Consider the following 13434-nt stretch of genomic DNA (forward strand, 5'->3'; position numbering starts at 1 on the left):
GGGGGGGGGGATTTTCTGCTGCATTATGCAAGACTTGATCAATTCAAAAACCAACTGTCTCTTTATTGCCCTCTGGTGGACAGTAAAAAGTACCTCACCTTGAGGGAATTGGACGCTCAAAAATAAAAAAGAAAAGATCCTTTACAAATGGAAAATATCAAAATACACTGCCCACATGGCTATCAAAAACATAGAGTATATACAATGGAAATATAGCCGATGCAACCCTGCAGTCAGAGAACAAGCATACAAAAACTGAAAGCTCATACATGATCATCTATTCTTATATCTCACACAAACACACACATTCACTCTCTTAAGCATTTTAAGGACACGCAAACACACACACACACACTCATAACAAAGCGCACATCTCCTTACAAACCCGCTGTCTCCCTCCCTGCCCAAAGTCAAATGTTTAACCCGGTTTCCTCCCATCTTAAACTTGTCTCCTGATTAGCTGCCACTCCCTCCTCAACTGTCTTTCTCTAAAGTTGCTGCAGCCAGAGTGACTGTGGTGACAGGCTGGCCTGTGGCGGTGGCCAGCGTGACTGTGTTGACGGGCTGGCCAAGGCCGTGCAGCTGAACTCGGGCGAGTTTCTTCTGTTCGCACTCCGTCACCAGGGTGTTGAGCTCTGCAGCGCTGTATCCAATCAGAGTCCTCAGGTCGCACACAAACTTGTAGACAAAGCGCTTACCCTGCACTTTGCTGATCATGTCTCCGTCATAGTAGTACCTGTAGAGATGAGACACATTTTATATTATCTAAAACAATAATAAATTAAAAAAATGATACGTTGCTGATTACTAGTTGCATCTTTCCAAAAGCACCTAAACTAGATAAAGGAAACGAAATGCACCTGAGAGCTCTGCTTAGTTTCTCGTAGTTCATGGTGGGCTTGTTCTTGCGTTGACCCCATTTCTGAGCTACCAGCTCAGGCTGATTGAGTTTGAACTCGCCTTCTTCTCCCACCCAGGAAATGCAGTCCCGAGAGTCCTTATCTGTCAGCAGCTCCAGGAGAAACTGCCACAGCTGAATCTGACCATTGTTACCTGAGAGGTCACACAACACAATAATAAATCAACTCAAAAAACATTTATTAAGAGTTGTGCATGGTATTTTTCTTAGTATTAGGGTTGGGCAAATTTAGAATTTAAGGAATAGCTTCCATTAAATTGTTGATTTGCGATTTGAGTTGAACACACACCACAGGATGTTGAATTTGGAATGACAGGAAGAGGAAAATGCTTATAAAACAGATAGTTTCGGTTCTGATTGGTTGAGCCATGTTCCAAGCCATTGTAAATTACTCTACAAACATACACCTGTGATAAATATTAAAATAACTTTTTTATGAACTAACTGTTTTATAAAAGCAATAAGCCCAGTTAAGCAGTGTTTTAGATTGAATTTAGAAGCTGGGTTGGGCACTACTCTCCACATCGGCGTATTGCTTTATTCTCCACCATGGTCCATAAAATTAAAGTCAATTTATTCAATTAGACATTAGATTAAGATTTCTGACATTTCATCAATATGTAAACTACCGGTCTCTAATGCTGACAAAATGCAAAAGGCAATAAAAACAGTGAAATATCATTACAATTTAAAAGAACTGTTTTTACTTAATATTGATAAACCTGCGCTTTTACACAGTGTTTGTATGTACCTGTGCGGTTGCCAGGGGAGCTGCGCTCCTCTCCTGAGATCCGGGGGGTTCGGGGTGTTTTGTTGTGCTTCATCACCTTAATGGCTGTGGGTGTGGCCTGCTGAACGGGGGCAGGAATGATCTGCACAGCTGGAGAATATCAAGAAACTGTGTTACCCAGAAGACCAACACATGCTCCTTTCATCAAAAAGCTTAAGTGTTGCCTGGAGACACAAACCTGCCCTTTAAGCAACAGTCATGTGCAGGTTATATAAAGTGTTACTCAAGAAGGTACTCAAAAAGTGCTTTTGTTGAAGATTCGGGATCTACAGATACTCACGTTGATCAATGGTGACTGTTGCTTCCTGACCCTGATCCTGACTTGCCAGTACATCTGCACAGAGCATTACAAAGATTGAAAATTGGCTAAAAATATTGTGATTGCATCTGAGAGGGTTGCATTTGAGAATACACACCACACACACTCTTTCCTTTGTGAAACTTACACTTGCGTAGAAGCTCCAGGTGGCTCCACAGGATCTCTCCGCTAGGCACTCTCTGGAGGAACTCCTCCTGGCTAAAAGCACAGAGCTGGCGGCCGGGGATGTGAATGCCACCCACCTCCATTTCCTCAATCCCAAACTCCTTCATAACCCAAACTGCCCAGTGGATCACCTGATCTGCTGTCCACTGCACCGGGTCTGACATAAAGACACACAAACCTCATCAGATTGCTTAACTCTGTTGCTGACTAAAGGTGTAAAAATCCAATGATCCGACAATGACAATACATTTCAGCATTTACGAATTTAATTTTATTATAGTAAATTTATCATTTGTAGTAAGTGTATTACATCGAAGATACAGCAAGCTTCTGCCTTAATTCAATACATATTACACATAAAATAAAAATGTTTGCGTTTGGAGCCTCATGTAGCCAAACACAGCACTGCATCATCATTGCAGGGTTCTACGCTAAGGTTTTTCCCAAGGAGCACATGTGCTCCTAAATGAAAGAATTTAGGAGCACACAAAGAAATTTTGGAGCACAGTGAAAATTTTTCAAGTAACAGAGTTTAACAAACTATTTATTATATACACTACATGTGTGTGCTCCTTCTCTTTGTGTTCAACTATGGTGTGAAACCGTCGATTTGATGCAGAAGTATAAATTACACTTTACAATCACTTTATAAAACAGAACAAGGGGAACGTGTTGCTCTCAGGAGGAGGCTGGAGCACACCTGGGCATCTGCATCTTTCCACTGCAGAGGCTCTTTCCACAACATGGAGGACAAACTAGTTTAAATGAGTGTATTAGTATTTACTAGTATTAGTATCTGATTTAGTCGACTAAAATCTTATTGTATTTCGTCGACTAAAACTAAAACAATTCAGATGACTAAAATATAATGGGTTTAGTTCAATTGTAATGCATTAATTTAGAATTTATCTAAATTTTCCAAACCCACATACTTCCGGAGAAAACATCTATTAACCAGTTAATATGAATGATTTTAAAGTTTGAACATGCAATACAGATACAGATTTAACTACTGTGACTTAAAAATATCTTAAAATTAAATAAAACCACTTTTCCTAAAGTAGAATAGTCTTCTTTTCAATTAATGATATATGCATTCTTTATAACTTGCATACATCATTCTTTATTCTTTCAAGCAGCAGACATATTTATTTGTATGAATTAAATATAATGAATCCCTATTAAAGCTATTAACGAGCAGTGAAGGCTATTTTCTTTTTCTTTTGTTGCTTGATGACACAGACCGCATTAGGTTTATTACCCACGACCACTTTAAGACAGTGGATCTGTCCAATGACATGCGGATCCAATGGCACTGATGCACATCCGATACACTCTCAACTGTTTAAGACATAACCAACATAGTTTACCTGAATACTCTCCAAAACGGACATTTCGACATAATGTTGTGTATTTGTCCATTCACAGGGATTAAAGTGAAAAAAATTCTTCTGACTGAATTTTTTTTCAGGCCAAGTCATATTCCTGTAACTTTATTTAAATAGTCGAGACCAATAGCGTTTTAAGGGAAGATGTTTAAAACCGATCTAATATTGAGTAATTTAAAAGCTATTTTAATCTATGAAAAACAATTACTTATCTTGACAAATAATCAACCATCTACATAACTTTTCAGTGCATGTTTTTATTTATCTTATGAGACCAAACAATGCTAAACTATATTAATATATAGTTTGTGCCATGGCAAATTGTTTTGGCTGAGGGCAAAGTGAAGTTTTATAACTTTATTATGTAGGCTATATTTAACTTTAACTTTGTAGCCTATTACAGAGCTGACTTATGTTTAATTGAATTGTTTGCTTTATTTCTCATTGTATAGCTTATTATAGCCTACCTATTAGGCTACTACTTTTGAACGGGATATTAGCATTAAAACTGACATTTAACAAAAAAGAGACATGGTTGTGTAATTTTATATATTCTAAAATATATAAAATATTATATTACTATGCATTCTCTTCACTGTATGTGTAGGCATAATACAATAAAACGATACAACCCTGTCTGTTTGTTAAATGTCAGTTTTAATGATAAATAATGTTTCATATTTTTAAAATGAAAACAAAAAGAAGCAGGTTTGTGTTTTAGCTATATTTCGTGTTGTTATAACTATATGATAAATCAATGTGCGTTGCCTGAACCACATTTGTGTGGCCATTTATATGTTTATGATAATAATTATGTTCATTTATAAAAGAAAAGAGGCACAGTGGTGTTGATGAAAAAAGGCAGAGTTGATAACCGGAGTAGCCGCGTGCTGAGTGACGCGATCAAGAACGCGCTGTTAGCAGCGTCCTCTCGTCCTCGGGAGTTTGTTCTCCTGAGTCGAACTTGGCAAGTCCGAACTACCAAGGACGCAAGTCCGAACTACCAAGGACGCAAGTCCGAAGTTTGCATACTTGGTATTGAGAAACGACCAATATTGACCCGCGTTCTGTTTTCTATCATGGGACCGCAGCAAACGAGCTGTAGCCTCGCCTGACAAGATTGAGTGAACAGGGTCCAGGGAGCAGTTTTTCCGTGAGCGGGAATTGAAAAACCGGAGTGGACCATGAGCAAAGTGATTACAGAATGCTTAGAGTGGAGAGAGGAACGTGCTTTTGCTCCACTCCAGGCTTTATCACATCCCCCCTCAGCAGGGTGAATACGCATCATCTTTCCTTAATTTAAGACCTATTCAAACTAAAATTAAGACATTTATCACACTGTTTGCGAAATTAAAGCCTATTTACGGCCTTAAAATTATGAAAAGTTAATTTAAGACATAAGGACAGACGGGAACCCTGCAATTGACGGATATCCGTCATAGACTCGCTGCAATTAACGGAAATCCGTCGTAGCGACGGAGAACTTTAATCCCTGCATTCAGACTCGAAAGAGCGCTTAATTCAGTCCTCGCGCGCTTTAAATGTGTCTATGTACACATTTACGTGGCTGCACGCTTCGGGTCGGGTGTGTTCGCACAGAAAACCGTACCGAATAGAGCTCTTTTTTTTTGCGTCGTCACTCTTATTCAGATCTATATATCTGCTCTACTCATTCTCCCAGACGTTTACATTTTTTTACGTTTTATGAGATGCAGCGCATGTCAACCCGTGTGCCGCTGGGTAGATCAGCACGTTACAGTACAAATGTGCGCATCTACCACAAACGCAGGACATAAGTATTCTGACTGGATCGCTTCCCAAATCGTCAGTATCTAAGATTTGTCCAGTTTTTATTCGTTGACGAAAATGTCAATAGATTTTCGTCATAGTTTTTGTCATTCAAAACTAGTTTTTATTTAGTTATCGTCTCGTTTTCGATTATGGTAGGTTGTAGTTACTCGCACATTGTGCTCGTAAATCATTTTTCCGGTTCGCACGTATCGATTTTTAGGGGCATATGCGAGCAAAATGGTCGCACTGTAGAGCCCTGCATTGCATTCATTTCTTACCTAAAAATACAATTCCTGACCTATTTTCAGATGTAAACTTGCTATTAATTGCACCAGTTAATCGTATCATGATTCCTTTCACAATTTCTTTGTCATTTCAGATTTCATGAAGCATCTCATTATTTAGAATAAATACATACACTAATTAGTGTTAAAAAGTTTTGGGTCCGTAAGATTTTTTTATTTATTTTTTAAGAAATTAATTTTTACTTTTATCCAGCAACAATTTAAATTGATCAAAAGTGACAGCAAATACATTTTTGTTACAAAATATTTCAAATAAATGATGTTCTTTTAAACTTTCTATTCATAAAAAAAGTCCTGAAAAAATGTATCATGGTTTTTTTCATAAAAATATTAAGCAGAACAGCTGTTTTTTAACATTCAGAAAGAAAAGTTTCTTGAGCACCAAATCAGCATATTCCAATGATTTTCGAAGGATCATGTGACACTGAAGACAGAAGTAATGGCTGCTAAAAATTCAGAATTAATTAAATTGTTAAAGGGGTCATGAACTGAGAAACTTTTGATAAATTAGAGGTCATCATACTATAAAAGAATATACTGTAAGTTTCAGAACTGAAAACTTCCTTGTTAGTCCAAAAACAGCTTTTTCTGTAACCAAGCCCAGAGAACAACTGTGCCTATCTATAGGTGAAAGACCACCTCTGCAGAAGAAAATCAACGCCTACTTCATCATTGCAACTTTGGCCCCACCCACTGGTATGTTAGTGAGATGAGGAGGAGAGAAGAGTGATACAGGATCACTGGACAAAAAATAACATTACCTTCCAAGGGATCCTAATGCTAGGAAAGTGGTTATTTATTTTCAACAATGTGAATGTCTCAGTTGAGCATTATTTTTTTGTATATGGTACATTTCACTCTGGATAATTTAGTAAATCAGTCGCAATTTCAGTACAGGCTTTGCAAACAGACTTTTATGATATGGACTCGACAGTAATGCGACAACATGTAAGTAACGGTGTTAATTCCACTGCCTGATCTGTAACCAGTGATTTCTGATAGGTAATGTTTCATGTAGCTAGAGTCACCTGTTCTTTGTCTGTGTCAGTAAATCAAACCAGTGACTAAACAGTCAGCTTCACATTGTTTCTCTTAGTAGGATGAACATATTCTGTTATTTCAACATAGAAAAGGATCAAAGAACACTCCCTTTACACTTGCTGGAGCTGTCAATCAAACAGCGCGAGTTTATCAGTGACTGAGTTCTGGACTCTCGTCAAAACTCCTGTTATAATCAATTAATCTCCTATTTACATTGTGTTTGCACTGTTAGTTATGATGAAAGCAATCGTTAGTGTGCAAAAATCGAGTTGCAATGATGAGATCACTGCATTCATGCGCTCAACATATCGGTGATCGGCTAAATGCTCATCACTGCAACCTATCATACCACAATCGAAATATAATGCCATAGATCTAAATATAATGCTGTAATCACATGTAATACTTAGCCAGGGTTTTTCCTGGCTCAAAACGAGGCGGAAAAATCCTGATCATGTATTTTAATAATAAGATAATGAAATTTGTATTTTTTTGTAGACCATCATATACCGTGAAAATTTTTTACATTTTAAAGATAAATTCATTAATCTGGTGCACTTAAATAAATAAATAAAATAAATAATCCCCCGCCAACTGCCCGAACCTATGATATTCTCTGATTTAGATATCTTCATCTGATCATCACATTACAATATTCAAATACTCAGTGTTAAGCATGATGATATAGTAACATATCACGCTGAAGTAGGCTGCTTTAAAATTAACATTTATTTAAAATATAAAAGTTCTTCGTTTGGCAAAATTACATTTCCTTAATAGCCTAAACAGAGGCTTTACTCCCTTCAAACTTAAACTGTCAATGTTTCATTACATCACTGTTGGAAAAACCTCTTATCAGAATATTTTTTTTTACCTTTATAAAGGGCATCTTTTCCCCTAATTTTATTAAATGTATGCTCCATCTTTCATTTCAAATTCTTAATTTTTATCAATACATTTAATTACAATAATGAGACACTATAGGGCTGTTACGAATCAACTTAATTTACATTAAAAAATTACAACTGTAATAAATGAGATTATGAGATTGTTTTAAATATTTTTTGAATATACAAATAAGGAATGTTGAAAAGAATGATACTTTGAAACTAAACCGCCAGTAGGTGGTGGCAGGCGACCGTCTTAATGAGTGAGTCATTGAGTCATTCACTCAAACGATTCGTTCAAACGGCTGATCTATTCAGAATGAGGCCATTTATGAATGGGTCATTGAATCTTTGCCTCAACCGATTCGTTCAAAACGCTGAATCATTCAGTAATGAAACACGGCTGAGTGTTCCTGTGAGATGTGCTATGGTTCGGCTGCGATCTTAGGAACTATTTTCGATGCTATAACGGAACAAAAACAGTCATTGCGTCTAAAATGTAGCAGGCCTAAGTGACTTAATTTTAATTATTTGTTTATTGAACTGTTATGAAATCAGTGTTTCGGTTTCAATCGTGATGGTAATCAGGAAAACAGCACTCTGGTGTGATGTTTCTTAACTGTATAATATGTTATAAATAAATGTGCGAGCCTCAACAGCGCAACTTTGTTACATTAGGTACACCTATATTATTATCAACTAGGCTATCAATCACCACTTACATTAAATGAAATAAAATCAGAATCATCCTCGCGGTTTCGGTGATTCCCTAGTTATTTTTTATTTATTTTTTTTGATATTGAAAATTGTTTTAATCAGGCCATTTGTCTCGTTGGGCAAGTAAAACTTGTCCCTTAAAAAAAAACACACGTGTCCCGGACAAGCGTTAATGTCGAGCCCTATCATGTGTTTTCCTTGATTGGTTTTCCCTGAAGAGAATTACGTTGTTGAAAACAAAAGTAAAAGAGTGACCCACGTTCATTGTGTTTTACGGTGATGAGAGTTCCGTGTCTTTATTAAACTCAACACATTATAATGATTCATCGGTCATCCACCCTCGATTAATTGGATTTTTTTATTACTTGGCCCGCCCGACCCGTGGATTATGATCGGCACATCACTATTGGCAAACTATACGGTTTGAGAATGGTCACAGGAGGCCGGGAACCCGCAACAAAACGGTTACGGTGGAAAAAGGGTATCTGTGCATTTGATACTCAAGGCGAGTATAAATCAGGCTTTGAGACTTTACACATTTAAAAAATCTTGCCAACCCTAAATCTTTTTAAAAATCCTTTAAAAAAAAATTTACATTTAACTCTGAAACACGTTAATATCAACGGACAACTCACCATAGGGAATGTTCAGTCGAACCTGCTCCTTGCGGTAGCCTTCCAATGCGGCCGCCCAGCGGGTCACCTGCTCTGAAGTCTCATCAGGAATGGAGGCTCGCTCCACTGCAATCACATGTCCGTCCTCCACCAGATGGGCTTCCTCGCCAGCAGCCGCGTCTGGATCGATCACCACCTCCACAGTCTCCACTGGTTTCACGATCTCCAGAATATTCAATTTCTCTTCACCTAAAACAGACCACACACCCACAAGCAGGTCAAGTATTTGTTTTTGGGTTTTTTTATTGCTATAAATGGGTAGTTGTCTTTTTGCCTTCACTAGTTCAATGTAAATGGTCCTTTCAGAATTTTTTAAAGTACAAATATTCATGTAGCCTCTCAATCAATAATATGGGCTCTGCAAAGCTGCATGCATAATTATAAAATAATTAGCAAAGTGCTCACACCGCAGGACACATCAACTAACCAAATATTTTCAGTTGTCTGAAGGGCATGTTGACAAGTTCAGATTTGTCCAACAGCAATACAAGATCATTGTAAACTGTTACCCTGTTTCGTGACAATCTGCACGCTGAGCTGTACTGTGCCATCTGTCTTCACTCCTTGATCGAACAGGCTGTGATCAGGATGCAGCTACATGACGAAAGGAGCGGAGACAGGGAGTGAAGAGCTCAGCCAATAAATACAATGAGTGTGCTCAAATAAGTTTAAATTAATACAGAAGCACATACTAGGATGTCCTGCAGACAAATGTCATATCCATCCAGCGGGACCTGAAGACGAGGCTCCAGTAACTTCTTTAGGTTACCGATCGGCTCATTGATGTCAATGTCTTGAGTAATCAGTTCAGCTGCTGTGATCGTTTGCTCCTCAATCCTGACATTTGGTCACAAAAAAAAAACAGATAATTTCACAGGCACAAGATACACATTGCACAATGAGATGACTCCTCAAAACATATCACATAAAGAGGAAAAAAGGATGAGAAAGATAGAAAAATCACTTACCCTTCCTCTAAACACTCTTGTTTCTCCCGTCCATCAATCTCAATTTCAATCATCTCCTCTGTCTCACTTTTTGACATCCCTACAACTCCTTGTCCAACTATGAAGCAAATGCATTTTTATTTAAAAAAAAAATATATATATATATATATATATATATATATATATATATATATATATTGCAATTAATTTAATCACAAGAAAGCATACAATTATCAGTAACACTTTACAATAAGGCCTCCTTTGTTAATATTAATTAATGCATTAGCTAACATGAACTAACAACACACATTTGATTTTTTTAGTGTGTATTGGTCTTTGTTAAAGTTAAAGTAGTTAATCAAAATACAATTGTTTATTTTTTTCCTGTTAGTTAACATATGTATTAGCAAACATTGACTAAGATTAATAAATGCTGCAGTGTAGAAGTTTTCATCGTTGTTAGTTTATGGTAACTAACGGTAACAAATAAAATTTTATTGTGTAAGTGTAACCAAATTATCTAATACTAATAATCTTGTAAATAAACGTTTATTTAAAATAATTTCTACCATTTTAATGAACAGTTAGGTTATATAAAACATCTAAATGTGAGCCAAAATGCACTAAATGGTCAGCTTAACGCACTCAGGCTGTCAAAGAAGTCTCTGAAGTCTCATAAACTCTCACGCAACACCGAGGCTTTGCTAGAGTAGAGGCCCACCATGACATTTTCACTGCATTAGCACTCTTATTAAACACAAGAGACCGCACGTATTATTAAATATACCATTCATTTGATCAATCCCATTTTTATTTTAGTGTGTAGATTTAAACGCAATATTTTATTAATATAATTTCCACCAGCGACTGGGTGGGAAGACGACGCGCGAATCCATACAAACGCAGTTGCCATGTTGGAATGCTTTTGGGTTTCGTAATATAACCGCAGAATTGGGCGTAAAAGACGACTTTTTAAAACTTCTGAAACTTTCAGGGGTAGCTACACATCAAGACTTTTGATTCTGGAAAGTTAAAACGGAAATGGAAGAAACGGAAACAAAACAAGAGAAGGGCAGATGTAAAAGCAGCCGGAAATCCTGGCCGAAGTCACGGCGGCTGACAAGACTTCCGAAAACAGCCGTGCGACTGAAGAAACGAACGGAAACATCACGGTGTTTAATTATGCGGAATATAATATCTACGAAAGGTACAATCATGAATGGAATATGTATGTATACCTGGCCTCTTTGTTAGCTGCTTAGCGTATGCTGACGAAAGACAGAGAGACACGCCTGGTTGAACTGAATATATGCTCACGCGAACAGCTCGCGCTAACTTTTACCAAAACTCGCGCATCTGTTTTTTACGACCGAGTTATATACCTAAACAACATCTCTCGGTAAAATAGATATATTTTAAAATATCCAGAATAAAATATACTGATATTTTTACCTACTGTTTGTCGGGTGTGAGAGGGCTGGGTTATTGTCAGTTCTGTTAGCACTCCAGCTAGCTCTGTCTGTTTCCCCTCAGGATGCTAACAGTTAACGTTAGCTCACGCAGAAAGCGGGAAAACTGACACGCTTATAACCTCACACACTTGTAACATTCTTATTTCTGTCCGCGTTTATCTCAGATAAATTAGTATCGCGGCCCAACGTACCTCTTTATCCCGTTCAGTAAGTGCTGTGTTGGAGTTTTTTCGGACTAAAGCTGTGTGTCAAGGGCTATAGTTTAGTGTGTGTGCTAATAAGTTGAGCGAATGTTCATGCTGGTTTTTGGTCAACATTGCATTGGGGGCGGGGATGAGCTGGAGGCCTCGCTGCCCACTGACAGCAACATGTACACCCCACTCTGTGCAGTTTTTCCACAATATGTCATAATACATATGGGTATTATTTGATTAGTTATACTAAATAGTCAGTCAGCAGCAGATTTAGAAGGTGTTGACTTTCTCAGTGTCCGAAGTGTGAAAATCGACGCGGTTATTATTGGATAAGTTACTTGTAAATTTATATTTATACAGTTGTGTACATTGCATAATGTGCACATCTGGAAATCAGCCTTCTGTTTACTCCATCTTTATGTAGCCTATAGCAGTGGTTCTCAAACCTGTCCTGGAGGACCCCCAAGGACAGGTTTAAGAACCACTGGCCTAGTACTGTTTTTTTTTTAGGGATTTATTTTATTCTTAATCCTATTTATTTAATTGTTGTCTATTCTCTTGCGTTATGCACGTATGTTCTCGAGTGCTCCTGGAAACCACAACACATTCCTTGTTTGTGTGTGCATATTTGGCGAATAAAGCACATTATATTTTAAAGTGTTTTGAATTCTTTCACAAGCTGATTGATACTAACGTTACAGTCCTGTGACACTTCAAGTAAATGTTCCCAGCAAAGAAATGTCTCACCCTGTTGTATAAAACTGATTTTGGATGTGACTTTTATCGATGCCTTGAAACCAATGATTAAATAAACAACTTGGAAAACTGATCTGTGCATTTCTTTATTTAACAGTGAAAGTGTATACTAAAGTCATTTATTCTGAGTACAAAGAGGAATAGATATTGCAGTGAAGTCTGAATTTTGCATTTGCTTCATTTTACATAACAGATAATGTAACAAATGACCAAAAAACCATCTAGTTTTTAGTGACATTGTTGGTTCATTTGAGCCACAAATCAGCTAAACCAAACAGTTAAATAAACTCAAACACATTGTTTAACTCTGTCTAGATGTTAAAGGGATAGTGTAGTGTTGTCTATGGTGGATTGATTGTTTTGTTTTCACTATGCATGTCTAGTGAAAAGTGTTCGATTGGTTAAAACTGCTTCTGTTATTAAAAGAGAAGTGTGCAGACCTGAGAAAACGAAAAGCAAAAAGTTGCTGAAAGGAATTTTCTGTCTCTTGGCTTTCTGTGCACGCTACAAATAGTTCACCCCCCAAAAAATGAAAATTCTGTCATCATGTAGCCTCACTTTTATTGTTCCAGGCAAATTTGACTTTGTTTCTTCTGTGGAATGTAAAAGAAGATATTCTGAGAAATGTCTCGGTTGTTTGTCCATACAGTGAAAGCCAGTTCTTCAAAATATCTTCTTTTTTGATTATATCTTCTTTTTTAATTAACAGAAAAAAAATAGTCATACAGGTTTTTGAATGACATGACAGTAAATGTCTCTCTCTCTCTCTCTCTCTCTCTCTCTCTCTCTCTCTCTCGTCATCTCATCTCCATCTCGATCTGCATCTCTCGAGTAACTCTCGTCTCTCTCTTCTCCTCCTCTCCTGCCTCTCTCTCTTCTCACTCTCTCTCTCATCTCTCTCTCTCTCTCTCATCTCCTCTCTCTCTTCTCCTCTCTCCTCTCCTCTCTTCTCTCTTCTCTCATCCTCTCTCTCTTATCTCTCTCTCTCTCTCTTCTCTCCTCTCTCTCTCTTCTCTCTCTCTCTCTCTCTCTCTCTCTCTCTCTCTCTCTCTCTCTCTCTCTCTCTCTC

General features: G+C 37.5%; 1 protein-coding gene across 4 annotated transcripts; it reads right to left on the reverse strand.

Annotated features, from left to right (window-relative positions):
- Nucleotides 1–38: 38 nt before the first annotated feature.
- gabpa (GA binding protein transcription factor subunit alpha) lies at nt 39–11737 on the reverse strand. Of its 4 annotated transcripts, none has more exons than XM_056232919.1 (10): nt 11607–11737; nt 9965–10061; nt 9689–9833; nt 9506–9590; nt 8958–9185; nt 2156–2350; nt 1990–2043; nt 1671–1799; nt 861–1053; nt 39–736 (listed from the first exon to the last, which is right to left on the reverse strand). In XM_056232919.1, exons 2-10 carry the CDS (start codon nt 10039–10041, stop codon nt 475–477), a joined length of 1368 nt encoding a protein of 455 aa, XP_056088894.1. In that variant the 5' UTR covers nt 10042–10061; nt 11607–11737; the 3' UTR covers nt 39–474. The 4 variants fall into 4 exon arrangements, with proteins under 4 accessions (XP_056088894.1, XP_056088896.1, XP_056088895.1 ...); XM_056232921.1 differs by having other exon boundaries at nt 11400–11732; XM_056232920.1 differs by having other exon boundaries at nt 11396–11732.
- Nucleotides 11738–13434: the final 1697 nt, after the last annotated feature.

Source organism: Rhinichthys klamathensis, unplaced genomic scaffold (genome assembly GCF_029890125.1).
Source record: "Rhinichthys klamathensis goyatoka isolate OS25496 unplaced genomic scaffold, OSU_Roscu_1.1 h1tg000358l_1, whole genome shotgun sequence".
NCBI classification, from domain to species: Eukaryota; Metazoa; Chordata; class Actinopteri; order Cypriniformes; family Leuciscidae; genus Rhinichthys; species Rhinichthys klamathensis.